The following is a 19,572-nucleotide window of genomic DNA, read 5'->3' as shown; positions in this document are numbered from 1 at the left end:
TGCAGAATGGAAAAAATAGTCCAAACTAGAAAAAACACAGAAGAAAGGAAAGCAACATTCAAAAAAGGATTAGTTAAAGCTGCAAAAAATGCAGTTCTAAAAAAATTAGATTATAAAAGAGAAAAGAGATCATTTGAAAGACAAAACAAATGCAAATTTTAATTTTTAAGGTTAAAATTTTTGGTTAATAGATGACAGTGATAAAATCCCATTTTAATGAATTTAATACTGATATTTGATATAGACAAAGTTACCTATGCTCTAGTGAAAGGACTTCAGACAAATCTACTAAATTAAAAATTCTGTATAGCAGATGCAACTCGAAGTATCTAATAATGTTATAGAAACTTCAATGAACAAACATAATTTGCTATGGAAAGTTCTGCCATATCTGTATTTTGTGTTGGTGGAAGACTCAGTGGATCTAAAATAAAGGCAACAAGGGGGGGAATAAAACAGTGTACACAGGTGAGAAGAAAAGATGGAACACCACAGCATCCCATAACTGATACACAGTTACAGCAGGGGCATAATACCAATTTGTAACCTTTAACTTTCTTGGTGGCATCATTTTTAATCTTCTCTACAGCTTAGGGAGCCCATGTCCTACATTACTAGATAACTCAAAAATTCATGAAAAGCTCCTCCCAAAAAAACCAAAAAGCAGATAATCAAATATTTATTTTATTTAAAAATAAGGATTAAAAACTCGTACACATAACTTCTGTGCTTAGTGGCTATTAATTTCCATTTAGTTGACTTAGGAAAAAAAATCCAATTTTGGCTTTTATTACATTTGTTAAAATGGGATTTTTTTTAACCTGTGACAAAATTAATGCAAGACTAAAATATTCTGTTGACATTTTAAAGAGAATTCTCCTATACCAAACAGATATATATATATATATGAAATATATATGTGTGTGTGTGTGTATATATATATATATATGGAGAATAACCACAGCAATGTTACTTTGTAGGTCACAAAAGATTTAAAGATACAAAGCATGTATTTTTAAAGGCAAAAGCCACTAGAGTATGCAAAGTCCTTTTAAAACTCTATTACTAAGGCCAAGATATTACAAACCACTATGTAAGGAAGGGTTTCTAGATAAGAGAAAAATCAACATTACTAAAACATGTAGTATAAAAAATTCCCATTCTTGCCCAGAAACCAAAAGTAGCCAAAACCTACTTCTAGCTGTTCAAACATGAAATCTGATATTATGCTTGGGAATCCAGGGTCATCTATATGGCAAACAACACCCAGACTTTTCCTCAACATGTTTTTTTTTCTTTTTTTAATGTAAAATCAACAAATCTCCTAGATTTTGTTTTCAAATCTGTATTTTCTCCAAGAATGAATCATCAAATGAAACACAATAATTTCTTCAGATTTCACCTAAAATTTACACTCTATTCATAAAAACTAATTTGCAAATCCAGGAGGGGAAAAACAAGATCACATTGTTCCAATTTTAAGACTGGAAAATATGGTTGCCATATGCATAACGAATGGTGGGATAAACAATTATGTCATACAAGGCATTCAAAACATATTTTAGGCACAAACCAAACCACAAACAGTATATTGCTCTGTTCCTAGCCAGATACATTTTCTCTACTATTCCATACAAATCAAGTCTGTCAGCTGACATAGCATTTGTTCCTTTCTGTTAATGTACTTAGGTTTTCTTTTAAGTGGTCTTACCTTCTGTAAAGTGGCCCTATCTGATGGTGGAATCATCTCAGGAGAAAGAATGTGAGGAGGATCAATACCCTTTATTAACTTTTGATTGATTAAGTGAAAAGCCAAGGCAAACTGATCTTTTGAAAGCTTCCCACAGTCCTTTGTGTCACATAATGCCCTGTACAAATACACAAAATGAACAACAGATAAATGCCACAACTACCATTCTAAAAATCCAAGGGAAAAGTAATACGACTATGTAGCTTTTAAAAAATGATCAGTTGGGGGAATTCCCTTCATGGCTCAGAGGTTAACAAACCTGACTAGGATCCACGAGGATGTGGGTTCAATCCCTGGCCTTGATCAGTGGGTTAAGGATCCAGCGTTGCTGTGCTGTGGTGTAGGCCAGCTATAGCTCCAATTCAACCCCTAGCCTGGGAATTTCCCTATGTCGCGGGTGCAGCCCTAACTAAAAAGAAAAACAAAAACAATCAGTTGAATTAAAAAAGAAAGTCACACCAACTTGTAGCTAAAACTCATTGAAATGTTAGAGGAGAGATGATGGCTAAAATGATAAGAAGAGACTGTTCACCTTTGTGGTGAGCAGGGGCCTCAAATTTGGGTTTGCTCTGTGCTTTCTTACCAATTTCCAAAACTGCCATAGAGTAAAAGTTGTGGTGAGCCAAAGAATTCCAACATTCTCTACTCCCAACATTTCAACATTAAAAGTGGAGCGTGCATTGTGGCTCAGCGAGTTAAGAACCCAACACAGTCTCTGTGAGGAAGTAGGTTCAATCTCTGGCCTCTCTCAGTGGGTTAAGGATCCCAGGCTGCTGTGGCTGTGGTGTAGGCTGGCAGATGCAGCTCTGATTCAACCCCTAGCCTGGGAATTTCCATATGCCACAGGTGCAGCTATAAAAAAGAAAAAATAAAGATGTCAAAAGTGAAACCTAAGTTTCAACAATTTTGGCTCATTAATAGAATTAGAACAATTCTAAAATATTCCATGTCAGCCGCTTCTTGTAACTTTTGAAGTTGGAGGATATAAGGATCACCAAGTCAAAGCAAAAACAACACCTGGAGATTACATGCAAAGAGAAGGCAGCAGCCTGGGAACTTTTACAAAATCACTTGAAGAGAAATAGCAAATGTTTTATTTTATTTGCTTTTTCTCTTTTTGCTTGTTCCTTTCTTTCTCTGTCTTTCTTTCTTTTTTTGAAGTCCAGCTTCCTAAAATCCTGATCTATTTGATTCACTGAAAGCTACTGTGCATGACAAAAAGACGATGGGCTATGGTGTCAAACTGTGAATTCCAGCTTCTCTACTTATTTTTTCCTGTGACGGTCACGTTTTTTAACCTCTCCAAGCCTGAGTTCCTTTACTTATAAAGTGGAGATAACACCTATCTTTCAAGGTGACTGTGAGAACTAAAGACAAAGTACATAAAAAAGGTTTGTGTATAATACCGAGCTCATGACAGATGCCATTTATTCAGCACCAGTGCCTAGCCTAGGCACCTGAAAGTGGCAGCTATTACTAGTTAAAAATATTTAATCTTTCTCAGTCTTAGGTTCTTGTTCCTTTTAAAGCAGATCCTTTGTTCTTTTCTAAGTTCCTCTTTGCAACTACGTGGTTCCACCTCCTCTGATATCTGCTGCCCCTTGAAAACCTCAAGATAATTTGTGGTACAGTCAGATGGATTGACAGCAGGCACACTACAATGTGTTTTCATTACACAGTATCTCAATGTGAAATTCACTACAGACACCGAAATTTGTCTTTTTTTAAAGGACCAAGTGTGCAGTTCCCATGTAAATGTATAAAAGTGTATATATACCCTAGAGAATTATAGAAGTATACCTTGATGACTCTTGTTTTTTATATTGTTTAAATTTCAGAATTTGGGATTTTTCCTTAAAACCTGAACTTTAATTGATATAAACCAATGCTAAATTTTAATATTCTAATAACCATTAACTGACACTGTCAATCTAATAAAAGTAAAGGTGACCCATTCTCAAGATTTTGTTCATTATCCAAAAGAAATCATGAGACTTAAATTTTTCTCTACGAAGAATTCTAAAACAAAAACTGTCCTACCTAGAAATGTTTAAAAATAGCAATGGACAAAACTAGAGTTAACACAAAACCATATTTGTTTTTTTAGATCAATTTAAATAAAATCTTACCAAATATGGGCTAATAAGGCAGAAGGTAAACCTGTCTTTAGGAAGATTTCACGAACTTCCAATCCAGACACAAAGCCATCCATATCTTTATCGGTTTTCAAGAAGATTTCATCATATTTAGCTTTTTCCGCAGGGGACACAACCCACTACAGGGAAAAAAAAAAATATATATATATATACATATATATATATATATATATGTATCATTTCTGCCAAAATGAAACAAGTGTCGCTCTTTCAACCCATGACAGTATCTGTCAAATTCTGAGCAATTCTACCCAACTAACCACAGCAACTTCCACCACACCCCAAGTGATGAAAAGAAAATTACAGAAGAAAAATATAGGTCAGCTACAGGGACTGTATTTATAGATGTCATCTTATTTTTAAGTAACGAGTAAATTCAAGCACAGTTAACTCTTGACTTATGAATGACCACATTAAGATGTGAGAGTCTATATAAACAAAATATTCAGAAAATTCTAAAACTCCATTTTTTCATAATTTCATTCTGCATTATCAATTGTAGCCAAATTGGTTGATTTGCATATCTCGTCATTTTCCTTTATTCAACCTAACAAGAAGCAGGCTGCAGGGAAAAAAAGGCCTTAGACAACCCAAAATTGGCTAATATGATCCCAAAGAATCAAGAGTTAACTAAAGATTTAAAAAAAAAAAAAAATCTGTTAACTACGCCCGAGCAAGCATGCCGATTAGCATGGAGTATCTTCAGTCTCCAACTTTAATTTCAGGCAGATCAAGGCAAAGGCAATGAAACATCCACGTGACCTAAGTAAGGCCAATGCAGAAGAATTATCTGTCTCTCTAGGATGTCACATTAGTTTCAACCAGAGGGAGCTCTAAATCTTCGATCCCTTTGATTGTTCCTTCTATCTTTCATCAAGCGAACAACTATTAAATGCCATGCAAGAAAAAAGCCCTTTAACGCTTATCAATCTATACCTGTCTTAATGGTGCTTTGGTTGGTAAAATGCCTACAGGTGGTAAGGAGTGGTAAGGTTCCTTGGCTGATGCTGAAGAAGAAGGGATCAACCGCAGAGAGCCTGAGATACTGACCGTTTTCCTCTTAGAAGGTGGCACCAAGGCTGGAGGCAAGGACATTGGCACAGGTTCTTTCTCCAGTGCGCAGTATACCAAAAACATGGCCTTCAAAACAGATGAACCAGGGTCATATACATTAAAATCATTTAACAATATCCACCCATGAACCAATTACTGTTCAACAAAAAAGCACCTTCAAACTGCCGCAAAACCTTGTGTTAAGAAATTAGGCTGGGAAGGAAAGAAGAAGAAAAAGGGGGAGAGATACAAGGAAGGAGGGGAAAAAAGGAAATAAATCAAAGCTAAGCAACTTTTAGGAAGATATCCTGAGCAGTAAAAACTTAAGACACATACCCTTCAACAAAAGTTCATGTAATGTCAAAAGAAAACAACCTGGGGAAAAATATTTGCAAAGAAAGAACTCCTGGAAATTAAGAGAATATATACAATATACAAAGAATTCCTCGAAATTAAGAGAATAAACAAACTCCAATAGAAAAATGGACTTAAGAGTATTAACAGATACTTTATAAAAAGTAAATACTACAAAAGGCCCATTCTTTAATCTATAAAAATATGCTCACTTTACTCACAAGAAAATGTCATTAAAACTATATTAAGGAGTTCCTGCTGTGGCTCAGCAGTTTAAGAATCCAACTAGTTTCCATGAGGATGTGGATTCAATCCCTGGCCTTGCTCAGTGGGTTAAGGATCCGGTATTGCCACAAGCTGTGTTGCAGGTCGAAGATGGGGCTCAGATCCTGCGTTGCTGTGGCTGTGGTATAGGCCAGGCAGCTGCAGCTCCAATTTCACTCCTAGCCTGGGAACTTCCATATGCCACAAGTGCAGCCCTAAAAAGAAAAAAGAAATATATATATAAAATATATAAAATATAAATATAACAAAATATATAAAATATCGGTCATCATCTAGTGGTAAAAATCCAAAGTTTCATAACATAATTTGTTAGCTAGATTGAGCTAAGAGGCACTCTCAAACATTACTAGTAGGAACTCAAACTGGTACCAAGCCTAGTGAAGGCATTTTGGCAACATCTACCAAATTATTTATTTCCCCTTTCGCTCAGCAATTTGACAAAAAATATAGTGTTGAACAATATGTATGTATAATAATGTGTAACCTTTCGTGGTAAAGGGATACTAATTATTCATATTTGTTTGTGTCTGTATTAAGACGTTCTAGGAGGATAAACAAGAAATATGGGCTAAATAAGAAAAGTGGTTGGTCACAGAGTTGGTGCAAATGAAGCACTTGAGGGCAGGAATGGGACTGACTTTTTTTTTTTGGCCGCACTTGCAGTGTGTGGAGTTTCAGGGGCAGGGATCAAACCCATGCCACAGCAGCAACCCAAGCCATAGCAGTGACAACACCAGGTCCTTAACCTGATGAACCACCAGGGAACTCTGGGGCTGACATTTTTTTTTCCACTGAATATCTTCTTATATTGTACTGATTTCTAAACCATGAGAATGCATTACTTATTAAAACTATTTTTAATTATTAAATACATAGCACACAAACTTTCTATCTCCAAAAGACTGAAACTCCAGGTAGAAAACAATCTGGCTAGCACATACTTTCAACCAAATTCACAATATATGTAATATTATTAGATTGGCACTGAGCTAAAAGTAGTGACTAACATGCACATTAAAGGTCAGCATTCCTCTTGTGGCAGATGGGAGTCATTTCCTGGAAAAGTGGACACTTGAAGCAAAAGAGCTATGTCAGCCATCTGCTGCCAATAGACAACACATTTTTTGAAAGTTAAAAAAACGTATCATTAAGTTCATGTTGCCTTGAAAACAGTTTCCCTGACAAAACTGAAGTCAAAAAATTTTCCACCAAGTAAAAGAGAAAGTGAACAACAGTATACTTTTGGGTTATGATTTTGTTTGTTCTTATTATACTGTACTTTATCCTAATCAAAGTGTGCTGTTGAAACACATACAGCACCTAAATCAAATGACGTATCACATTTGCCAAAAAAAAAATCTGGCTGGCAACTAGTTTTTAAACTGGAATGTACTGTGTACTAGCGAATGCATTTGCACAGCTAGAGACAGACACTTAACCTAAGAAGCATTTCAAATATGTTTTGATGATTTCAAATTAAAAGCATCAAAATATACCTAAGCTTCCTCAAGGACAGAGATAGCAGGGTACAAGGGGACCTAGTTTCACTGCTGTGGTCACTTACCACCAGCGGCTCATTTTCTTTGATTTTTTTTATCTTTTATGCTTTTAGGGAGTACGTCTCAAATTTTAGTGGCCATCAGTATCACCTGGAGGGCTTGTTAAAACACAGGTTTTCTAACCCAAGCACAGAGATTCTTATTCAGTTGGTCTGAGGTAAAGCCTGAGAATATGCATTTCTAATAAGTTATCTGATGTTCATGCTGTTTGTGGGAGATGTTGACGTTGTTTGTAGGACAACATATTTTGAGAACCTGTCATTTAGGAGTTCCCTTAGCAGTTTTATTCACTTGCTGGTCTACTCAATCAGTTGAACTACAGGTTATAATTTCTCAACGATAGCGATCTATAATGAAAATATCATGCACTTGTTGTGTTTTCCAAGTAATAGAAGTTCCCTTCACCAATGTAGTTCAACAAACATTTACCAAAAATTTCTAGCCACCAGGAACTGTGCTAGGTATCAGAAATAGAAAAGTGAAAAGAAAAAAAAAAAAAAAACCACCTCATTTTTTAACTCAACAGAAACAGCAGCAAACATATAAAAAGTAAATTTCAATGCAATGTACACATGTTGAGAGAAGAAGTTGGGGGGATGGGCCCTTAATCAATCTGAGTGCCAAAAACTCTTCACATCATCAAGATCCAACAAAAGCTACCGGCAAAAAAGCACACCACTTTCAGTCTAAGAATTTATCTGACAGAAAAATTTAAGGCTCACTAATAATGTAAAAACCACTGCCAAAAAAATAGATAGACAGGAAGACAGAATACAAAGTAAAAAGGACATGAGGCTACCTCTCCAAAGAGGAGAGAAGGATAAGGGGGAAATTATAGTGGCGGAACCTGGCAAATACCATCTTAATCAAGTGACAAAGGTTAATACCCCCCCATGAAGGTGATCTGAAAGGTATCTCACATCTGTGGTATTCTTTCCAAAAACCTACTCCCCTAGTCTAATGATGAGAAAAACATCAGACAAATCTAGGTTGGAAGACATTCTGCAGAATACCTAGCTAGTACTCCTTGACAATGTCAAAGTTATAGAAAAAAAGGCAAGACTGAGAAACTATCATAGACCAGAGAGACTGAGGAGACATGGCAATTAAATGCAGTGTGGTAGCCTAGACTGGATCCACTGGAAACGCTAGTAAAATCCAAATAAAGTCTAGAGTTCAATTAATGGTAATGCACCAGTGTCAGTTTTAGGTTTGATATATGTACCATGGCAATGTAATACGCTAATAATAGGGGAAATGGGGCAAGGAGTACTGAGGAATTCGCTGTACTCTCTGCAACTTACCTGTAAATTTAAAACCATTCCAAAATTTAAAGTTTCTTTTTTTAAAAAACCCAACAAACAAAAACCAAAAACAGCATTATCTAGAAGTCCCAGGTTCAGCCCTGGCTCTGCCACTAACTGATGTGCTTAGAGGAGCTAATTTATAGGACCTTGTCCAAATCCGAAAATCTATGAAAAAATAAAAATATATGAAAAAGCATAAGCATAAGCTCATTTACCAAATACTAAGTTACTAGATTTAGGGGTCTTCTTTTTAAGTTTAAAAGGTGTGGTTTCAGCCTCAATAAAACAAGGAATTATTTCACAAAATAGGACTGTACCCTGGTGGAACTCATGCCAACAAAGAAGACAATATACTTTAACATGATTCATAGTCATTTCCCTTCGTTCAGTACCAATACCATAATTTTATATACTTTTTGAGTTTTCAAACTGACACCAGAGAGGAAAATCTGACCTTTTGCAAAATGTCCCCTAATGCCTTGTCACTGACTCTCTACTAAGCTAAATAAGTCGTAAGTAAACTCATGAAGATGTATTTCCAATACCCTCGTATCCTAGTCATGAAATTCATCAATGAGCAAACAGAATACTAGTAACAGTCAAAGATATTTTAAATTAGGTACATACACACATACCCCTCTCAAAAGTCATTTTAGTTATGGCCAGAACAACCAAGGCATGCCAAGGTCCGACCTTTACAAATTCAAATTTTAGTGGCCATCAGTATCACCTGGATTAAAAAATAAATAAACTCAAAGATATTCTATATTCTGGATTTTCAATTAAACCACTAGGTTTCAGAGAATATGAAAAAGTATTTACATGTGAAAAGAAAATGAGGACTGTTCATCAAAGGTTCACATGGCAACAGAAGTTACACAAATCAGAATCTCACTAACTTCAACTTTATTCTTTTCTAATTCTAATTAAAAAAAAATAAACCAACCAAAAATCCCATTTATGCTATAAAAGGAAAGAAAGAAATTGGTTAAGAATTTTAAAGATAAGCCTTAAACATACAGATTTAGGTTAATTCAAATTTTGGTTCATTAGTGAAATAAGAAGTTAGTTATTCTTTTTAAAAATCCATATTTTAATTCAAGAAGCCAAATTAGAATTTCTCACTAACTTCATTTTTATTTATTCTCATTGAAAAAATAAACACAGACCAGATACTGGGTCTTTAAAACAAACATAAAGCATCATTTTATCCATAAGAAAATGGGTAAGAATTTTAGAGGTAAATCTTAGACATAAATATTATTATGTTCAATACAGTTTTGATTAATTAGGAAAATAATATTTTAAAAGGAAAAAGCTATGTTACACTTCAACAAATGAAAAAAACTGGCAGAGTATAAACTGTCATACTCCAAAAGAAATGATCATATGAATAAGCACATTATCTTTACATTTCATTACTTAGGAAGATAATTTTAAATGTTTACGTATTCCACTATTACAGGAGTATTTTGAAACTTAGATCAATTTTCAAAGAAGAATGAGATCAACTCTTAAAATCCAGTTTTTAAAAATACTGATGCTTATAAATAAAAATCAATAACTTGCAGTTTCAGTTACACTGGTGACGTTGTGGTAATGATAATTTTTAAAAACAGTGTGGACTGTGTTGCCCCATTCATGAAAGGAAGATGGAAGAAGATTCATCAGGCAAACTACCAAATGAATGCTAGTGAAACTACTAATACTGACAAAAGGAAATTAAATTAAAAGTGACAAAAGAAAATCTTAAAACCAAAAGAATTAAACTGAGTAAAACATACAAGTTCAGTTACAAAAGAAAGTTCTAAAATCTTCTGGAATTGGGAGGTGAAGGGGAAAGAAATGAAAATAATCCACAGGTCTTGTATTTTAGTTGAAGAAAGCTAACAATCTTGTTTTCAAATACTAGAGAAATAAGTATGGTAAGTACAGGCAAAAATGCAATAATCGTTAATGGAATAAATGTAACAGAATTTCCACATTAATAAGAGGGGAAAATGAATGAATCAGAACCTGATAATCAGTACCAATAAGGAACAGAAAAAAAAGAGAAAATAATAATGTAAAATAAATAGGATATGGTAGGGGGAATAAAATCAATATACAGGCCATTATCTTAAAAAACAAAAACTGTCGGAGTTCCCGTCGTGGCGCAGTGGTTAACGAATCCGACTAGGTCCTTGCCCTTGCTCAGTTAACGATCCGGCGTTGCCATGAGCTGTGGTGTGGGTCGCAGACGCGGCTCAGATCCTGGGTTGCTGTGGCTCTGGCGTAGGCCGGCGGCTACAGCTCCGATTGGACCCCTAGCCTGGGAACCTCCATATGCCGCGGGAGCGGCCCAAGAAATAGCAAAAAGACAGAAAAAAAAAAAACCAAAACTGTCATATGAAGTAAAAAATTAAAATTTTTAGGAGATATATTTTAAACATAAGAAATATCAAGTAATTCAAATAAAAAGAGAACACGAAGCAGAATTAACATCACACAAGCTGGAATTCAAAATTCAAGGCACTAAGCAAGATAAAGTTGGAAAAAAATTCTGAGGAATGCATACAGAAAAAAATCAAACATGGCAAAAATGGTTAAAATTACTAAATCTAGGAGAAGGTATATGGATGTTCATTAGTTTTTAAAGTAGTAATTTCCAACAGATGTGTTGTTCACACTGAAATTATTCTTTTAATAATACTTTACTGTCATTTTTTTAAAAAGTTGCCTAGGAGAAGGCTTCAGGGCGCAAAAACTGTTTACTCACTTATCTTAGCAAATACTATGGCTTCATCAAATTAAGATAATGCTATTGTCTACCTGTATCATGCCCATACAAACGCTCCTTTGAAATTTATAATTTTTGTCTTCATAAGAAAAACATCCCCCCCACATCTTACTAATGCAAAGATTCTTAACACAAAACCCACTTATAAAAAAGGCAACACTCTATAGACTAACAGTCTTTCAAATGTATCAACAGCCAAATCTCTTCAACATACCACTTTTCAAAGCCCTAAACATCCCACACTGACTCAATCCTTGATATACAACTGATAACTTCTGTCCCCATTGTGAGGGGGTATTCCCTGCCATTCCCTACTATCACTCCTATTAAAATTTAAACAACCTATGACTATCAACCCAAGTCACTTTACGATTCTATTTCTGTATATATATTTTTCAAATACAATAAAATGTATTCTGCCTATTTCATTTTGCTCTTTGGATATAAATAGCAGAATACAATTTATGAAAGAGCAAAAGAAAGAAAAGCAAGGAAAAGGAGAAGCTGAAACATAGTCAATAAAATTAACACAATGGATTTATAGAAATCTAATATCTTTTGAACAGATATGTTGACATATCCAGAAAACAAATGTAAAAACAAGCTGTGACCTTGGCAACAAAGAAAACCTTAACAAATTTTTAAAGACCACATTCTCTATTCATAATCTAACCAAGCTGAGAGGTAACAAAGGTTACAAAGGTAACAAAAACCAAACATAACTATTTTGAAGTTATAAAACATACTCCTAAACAGATGACCAAAGAAAAAAATTGTTTTTCTTTTTATGGCCACATCTGAGGCATATGGAAGTTCCCGGCCTAGGGGTCAAATTGGAGCTGAAGCTGAGGCCTACACCACAGCAATGCAGGATCCAAGCCACATCTGTGATCTATGCTGCAGCTTGTGGTAATGATGAATCCTTAACCCACTGAGTGAAGCCAGGAATCAAACCCAAATCCTCGCAGACACTATGTCAGGTTCTTTTTTTGCCTTTTTAGGGCATGTCAGGTTCTTAATTCGCAGAGCCACAATGGAAATTTCAGAGAATTTTAAATCATCTAAAAAGCAGTGAAAAGATGAATACTTTGAACTATTATCTATAGAATCAAGCTATACCTATATTCAGGGGGAAATAAATCCTTCAAGTGTTTTCAATATTAAGGATGGGAGTTCCCATCGTGGCTCAGTGGTTAACGAATCCGACTAGGAACCATGAGGCTGCATGTTCGACCCCTGGCCTTGCTCAGTGGGTTAAGGATCCGGGGTGGTGTAGGTCACAAACGCAGTTCGAATCCCGCATTGCTACGGCTCTGCTGTATGCTGGTGGCTACAGCTCTGATTAGACCCCTAGCCTGGGAAACTCCATATGCCACGGGAGCGGCTCTAGAAAAGGCAAAAAGACAAAAAAAAAAAAAGATGAAAATTAAAGGGACTTAGTATTCACCTTCAGAAAATTAAACAAGATAAATCAAAAGAAACTAGAAAGAATTAAGATAAAAGAGGAAAAGGCTGAAATAGAAAGTCAAAACACAATAGAAAAGATAAAAATAAATCCAAAATATGGCTCTTTCAAAAGATAAGCTAGATAAAATGAAATTAAACAAAAAATCAGAAGAAGCAAAAATAAGTAAGATTTGGGAAGAGAAAGGAGCACAACCACAAGTCCAGAAGAGATTAAAAGAATGATACATATCTGTGGTATGTTTGAAAATCAAAGAAACAGACAACTCCTTAGCAAAATAAAGAGAGAAAATCTGAAAAGACTAATCATCAAATAAGAGATTATAAAGGGAAGATTAGAGATTCACCATCTATGAGGTAATAGCAGTTTTATCTAACCTTTAAGGAAGCAATGGAAACAACTGTATGTGGAATTAATTATCCAATGATTAAGAACAACATGTCTTCAGACAAGATGTCAAAACTTTCTCTGCCTTCATAAGTAAGGTAAAACTACAGTTATTCATGTTTTCCTTTAATGAAATAAAGGAGAAAATCTGTAGATATATTTGAAGTAAAGTTACTCCATAGCAGAAACAGGTACTGAGATGCCTGGTTAAGCTGAGACACAAAAGTTATTCTACTCAGCATCTTTACAGTGCATTACCCAAAGCAAATATTCTCATGTACCTCAAAGACAAATAAAATGAAGATGGCAAAAACATTCACACTCTATTATCCATTTGCTTAAAAATATTTATTGAGTACCTATAAATTCTAGTTAAAAATAGTCACACCAACAATCCTAAGAGGAATTTTCCTCTACAGATAAACAAAAAGGGGAAATTTTCACTTGAGAAAACCATTAAGATGTTTAAGATTTTAAAAGCATTAGGTTACTTACAACTGCAAACTCATCTCTGTCAAGCATCCCATCATGGTCAATATCACTCAACTCCCAAACCTTAAAAAGAAAAGAAACGGGAAAGATTAACATTCTTTCATTTCATGTGCTACTTATAAACATCGAACACATCCAATCACACACATAAATGTTTTAGGGAAAAAGTTTAGCCTAAACATTATAACGTCTATTTCTCTAAGAAATTTCAATTATGATGATCGCTTTATTATATCACTATTATATGCTATATTAACATTAATGTAAAAAGAAGTACTCATTCCTAATACCAAGTACTCTTTAAATAGAAATTCCTTTACAAATTTTTAAAGAAAATATTTTGTTCCTCTCAAGTAAGAAAACAATTATGTAACACCGTACTTTAAACAACTACAATGCTTTTCCACAAACATCTCAGTTAATTCATGCAACAACTCCAAGTGGTACTAAAAAACCTGGTTTAGAACTGAGACTACATGATTTATATAGGATCATGCAACTATTATCAAGTAACAGAATCAGTTTTCAATGCGAAGACTTCCAATGAAGCCCATTACTGTTTTCTCTATAATACAGAATCTCTAATCAACTGAAAGAAATATCTAATGAATACTGTATTACTAATCATTAGCCAACTAATGTCCAGGGCATAAAAAGCAAAAATAAAATCTAAAAGGCCCTGGTATAGTTGGTCTAAATCTAGAGTATATTCCATAGTGTTAGACCAGTTATAAACTGTTAAATCCTTGAAACGAAGGTATTTAAGTTATTCAACAACATTTTACTTGGAGCAAGAAAAGAAGGTGTACTTGTGAGAGAAAGGAATAAAATAAGCAAGTGCCTGGTCACTGAGTGCCTTGAAGAGAGTTTAGACTTCATCTTAAATGCAATGGGAAGCTATCCGAGCTGCAGCCACAGGCCTACGCCAGAGCCACAGCAACGCGAGATCCAAGCCGCGCCTGCAACCTACACCACAGCTCACGGCAACGCCAGATCCTCAACCCACTGAGCAAGGCCAGGGATCGAACCCGCAACCTCATGGTCCCTAGTCGGAACCGTTAAGCACTGAGCCACGACGGGAACTCCAGAAGGTAACTTTTAAGTCAAAAAATAACAAGATTATTTTTATAGTTTAGAAATCTCACATGACCAAACGGTGGAGAAATAAATAGTGGGAAACGACACTAGAAAACAGCTTCTAAATTAATATTTACTGACCACCTAAACTACATAACAGTGACCTCGTAGTACGACACCTGGTGGTGTGGTGAAGTCCTTATCGTCATCCTGATCATGGCAGCTGGCATTCAGAGAGTGTGCACCAAGCACTGTGCTAGGTACCCTATACACAGTATCGCATTTAATCCGTACAACCCTGTAAACTGGGAGCCATTCTCATTTTAAAGGTTATAAAACTGAGACATGTGAGACATGGTTTCCTAATGATTTGCCTAAGGTCACACAGTTAAGAAAATGGTTAAAAAAGAAAGACAGAAAGACAGACGGACAGAAAGAAAGAAAGCAAAAAAGAAAATGATGTAGCCAGGATTTGACCCTATATAACCTAAGCATGGAATTCAAGGGCTAGAAGTTTAATAAGAGTAGATAGGGTCTGAAATATAAAGAGGAGTAGAGAGAAATCACTATGGAAACAGCACCAGAGTGGCTACAGTAGGAGAATCCCAGCTGAAGCTGGTGATCCTGAAATTATGATGACACCAATCTTACCAGACTTTCTCAGTAGTCCATATACAACCACAGAGAAGGCAGGTAATTAGCTTCAAGCAAAGCTGGATATTCACCAGGCAAGAAGAAGTTAGAAAACATGGCAAAGGAAGCTAAAGATACCATAGACCAAAATGGATAAGGTCCATCCAACCCAAGATGGATGAGGAAAAAAGTAAATTCCAAAGTTGTGGAAAAGAGAAGAGTCTGAGATTTAAAGGTCTTGATGAGGTCAAAGAATTAGTCTTGCAAGTAATCTAGAAAGACAAGAAGTTGTCTTTGGAGAATTTATGATTTCAGAGATGGAACTATTCCTTATAACCAGGCCCCATGATATAGCCACAGAGTAGACAGCACATGTAGAATAGTGACTGTCCCTGGAAATTAAGTCAAGGAATTAGGAGGCCAGAGCACAAAGCACAAAGAGAAAAGCCCCTACCTCAGAGGATTACATATATAGCTAATTCCAAACACATATTTAGAAGGAGTTACCAAAGAAAGAAAGAAATTGGTAATAATTTTATATATTAAGTTGGAATACAAAACATTCTGTAATACCAAACTTCAAAATAAGATCTGTGTGTTTTTTTAACAATGAGCTATAACGTTCCTGGTAGATACAAAATTGAAATATACAAAAATTACATTTAGAATCTAATATCTTACTCTTCCAAGAATATCCACAGGTAACTTAGAGTTGAGCAACACTGGTTTCACTTTATCACCAGACAGAAATCCATTCACTGGGCTTAAACTGTCAAAAATTGCATCATATTTGGCCTTATCTTCAGACTATAATATAAAAAAGATCACAAGTTAAAATAAAGGTGAAAGGAATTTAACTGCAATTATAAAAATAAAATCCTCAAAGAATAGACATTTTAAAAACTATCACTTAAAAAAACATTTTTCAATTTCCTTAACATATAGTATAGTAAGTAATAATTTAAAAATTACTCTACATAAGAGTCTAGAATCCTCTCCATTCCATTTGTAGCTGGAACACTATCTTTGCCTTTAACTGTTAGGTTAAAATAAAAAAATTTTGGAGTTCCCGTCGCGGCTCAGTAGTTAACGAATCTGACTAGGAACCATGAGGTTGTGGGTTCGATCCCTGGCCTCATTTAGTGGCTTAAGGATCTGGTGTTGCCGTGAGCTGTGATGCAGGTTGCAGACTTGGCTTGGATCCCACGTTGCTGTGGCTCTGGCGTAGGCCAGCAGCTACAGCTCCGATTAGACCCCTAGCCTGGGAACCGCCATATGCTGCAGGAGCGGCCCTAAAAAAACAACAACAACAAAAAAAATTTAATGATAGTAGGGCTTTGAGAAGAGAATCTAGTCCAATCCTCTCACTCAAACAGACCCAAAGCAATGAAATAACTTTTATAAGAACACATAGTTACTGACATTGTATGACTTCCTAAACATGGTATTTGTCACATTTCAAACTCAAACAAAAATTTTTAAATCACTGCCATATGAATAAACATTAAATTCCCCCATTTTTCCCAAAGCAGGATTTGGTTTATTTAGCAATAATAAGGCATTTCCAAAATTTCAGAACGTTATTTGTATAACATAAAACACTACTCTTCATGATTTGCCAAGTCAAGGCCAGACCCCTACATTTTTTAAAGTTTTAACGTGTGTACATGTATAACAATCACTTTGTTATACAGCAGAAATTATCACATTATAAATAACTGTACTTCAAAAAAACTTAAAGTTAATAGAACACAAGCATACAGAGGCATAGAAAACAAAATGATTTTCTGACAAAACTGTACACATTTATTATAGGTTATTTGATCTGCTATATTCTATTTTTACATTATGACTTTTAAAATTTGATAAAATAGCTATAACCATTTTGGTGCCTCCAAGTAACTGCACTGCAAAATATCCATTTCAGAAAAAAAATTTCACACAGAATTGTCTGTTTTAGAACCATAAAGAGAATATTTAGTTAAGCAGAATTTTTAAACAAGAAATAATACTAGTGAGGTAAACTACCTAATTTATCAAATATTTTAGTTAATACAGGATTATGACATCACCGTTTTCAGTTTACACTGTAACAGAATTGAGATTAAGCCAATACCAAATGTCACAAAATGACTGACAGGAGCTGTAAGAGCCCTCAAGCAATTTCTAGTATTAGTATTTCCTCTATAATAAAAAACAAAAGTCTAATGCAGACCGTAAATACTTTGAAGTGGCAGGAGAGGATTATGAAGGCAGGAAGCAAAGTGGGGTAAAAGAGAGACTAGTTACGAAGTTTACTTACTTTTACAGCCCATGGGAGCTCAACTGCAGAAGTTCCACTGATTAACAAAGGACTACTAGTATCATGCTAAAAAGGAAAGTACAGAACATGAAAGGCTGAAATTCTCACATCATTAAACAATGAGGAGAAAAGAATGTTTGGATTTAAATACAGTCAGACAAAATGCTGGCTCCCAATGCACACAGGACACTACTTTACATTAACTCTATTAGACGTTCATCTAAGAACAAATGAAATAAAAGCTGAGTTAGCTGAGTTAGTTACAAAAATGACTGTGGAGCACTACCTCAATCATGCAGATTTTACAGAAGAAACCCTACTACTATTGAGATCAAGATAAAGTTATGTGAATGTATTAAAAATATTTATGGCTCTGTTAATTGATGACTTTTCCCCAACACTATTTAAGGAAAGTAAACTGAGACAAGAACTCAACTTAAGATTTCTAAATCACAGAGTTCCTGTTGTGGTTCAGCGGGTTAGAATCTGACCTGTATCCATGAGGATGCGGGTCTGATCTCTAGCCTCGCTCAGTGGGTTAAAGGATCTGGTGTTGCCACGAGCTGTGGTGTAGGTCACAGTCATGGCTTGGATCCCACATTGCTGTGGCTGTGGCTGTGGTTGTGGTGTAGGCCAGCAGCTGCAGCTTCAATTCAACCCCTACCCTGGGAACTTCCATATACCACAGAAGTGGCCCTAAAAAGAAAAAAAAAAAAAAAAGATTTCTAAATCACAAGTACATGAGCCTATCAAAAGCATGTCCAAGTTATTATGTTTCCTTGCTTGCAGAGACAGATGAATATATCTGAAAAAATTTTATAACAATATAGTTAGGCAATAAATCCCTAAATTAACCCTCTGACTCAACAACTGAAATTAGAAGTACAGAAATTCTCAAACTGAAGTTAAATTCATAATATTCAGAACAAATAATTTTAAAATACTGAATTTAAAAACAAGTAAGAAGAGCCATGAAACTTCTGAAAAAAGCAATAGGCTGGGGGGACTAGTCCTATGAGATATAAATTACCAACTATGGTAACTGAAACAATGTGAGACCAGCATATGGATAAATAGATCAATGGGTGTGAACAGAAAAATCCAGAAAAAACCAAAAATATACATTAGAATTTAGCATAATTGAGGCAGCACTTCAAATCAGTAAGGAAAAGATCAATTATTCAATAAACTGGATTAGGTCTACCTTTTAAGGTAGCCATCTTGAAAAAAACATATATTTGAGTTCATATTCATACCTTTACAACAGGACTAACTAATGTAAATATAAACAAAGAAACCACAAAAAAATTAAATCCTAATAAATCATTTACATATGACTTCCTTAAAGAAAAAACTGACCACAAAGTCAAGAGACAAATGACAAACTGGGAAAAAAAAATCTGCAACTCATACAGACAAAAGAACTATTTTCCTAATATAAAAAGAGCCTCCCATCCAAGTACTAACCAGGCCTGATCCTGCTTAGCTTCTGAGATCAGACAAGATCAGGCACATTCAGGGTGGTATGGCCATAGACAACCCACAAATAAATGCTGGAGGGAGTGTGGAGAAAAGGGAACCCTCCTGCAGTTGGTGGGAATGTAAGCTGGTACAACCACTATGGAGAACAGTATGGAGGTACCTTAGAAAACTACACATAGAACTACCATATGACCCAGCAATCCCACTCTTGGGCATACATCCAGACAAAACTTTCCTTAAAAAAGACACATGCACCCGCATGTTCATTGCAGCTCTATTCACAATAGCCAAGACATGGAAACAACCCAAATATCCATCGACAGACGACTGGATTAGGAAGACGTGGTATATACAAATACACACACACAAACACACAAACACACACACACACAATGGAATACTACTCAGCTATTAAAAAAGAACAAAATAATGCCATTTGCAGCAACATGGATGGAACCAGAGACTCTCATACCGAGTGAAGTAAGTCAGAA

At 35.2% G+C, this 19,572-nt stretch overlaps 1 protein-coding gene across 4 annotated transcripts in view; it reads right to left on the bottom strand.

Moving 5' to 3' along the window:
• Positions 1–19,572, bottom strand: part of EPS15 (epidermal growth factor receptor pathway substrate 15) — a 140,660-nt gene that overhangs the window by 77,471 nt on the left and 43,617 nt on the right. For 3 of the 4 annotated variants that reach the window (XM_047789128.1, XM_047789130.1, XM_047789132.1), the window contains exons 6-11: positions 17,600–17,665; positions 15,979–16,104; positions 13,591–13,650; positions 4,843–5,046; positions 3,880–4,025; positions 1,712–1,868 (exon numbers count right to left, since the gene is read on the bottom strand). In XM_047789128.1, coding sequence (XP_047645084.1) covers positions 1,712–1,868; positions 3,880–4,025; positions 4,843–5,046; positions 13,591–13,650; positions 15,979–16,104; positions 17,600–17,665 — 759 coding nt within the window. The remainder of the gene's footprint in view (positions 1–1,711; positions 1,869–3,879; positions 4,026–4,842; positions 5,047–13,590; positions 13,651–15,978; positions 16,105–17,599; positions 17,666–19,572) is intronic. The other variant, XM_047789129.1, reaches the window with a different exon arrangement.

This window comes from Phacochoerus africanus, chromosome 8 (genome assembly GCF_016906955.1).
Source record: "Phacochoerus africanus isolate WHEZ1 chromosome 8, ROS_Pafr_v1, whole genome shotgun sequence".
Lineage (NCBI taxonomy): Eukaryota > Metazoa > Chordata > Mammalia > Artiodactyla > Suidae > Phacochoerus > Phacochoerus africanus.
The sequence above is the reverse complement of the archived record's forward strand: the minus strand, read 5'-3'. Positions and strand labels throughout refer to the sequence as shown.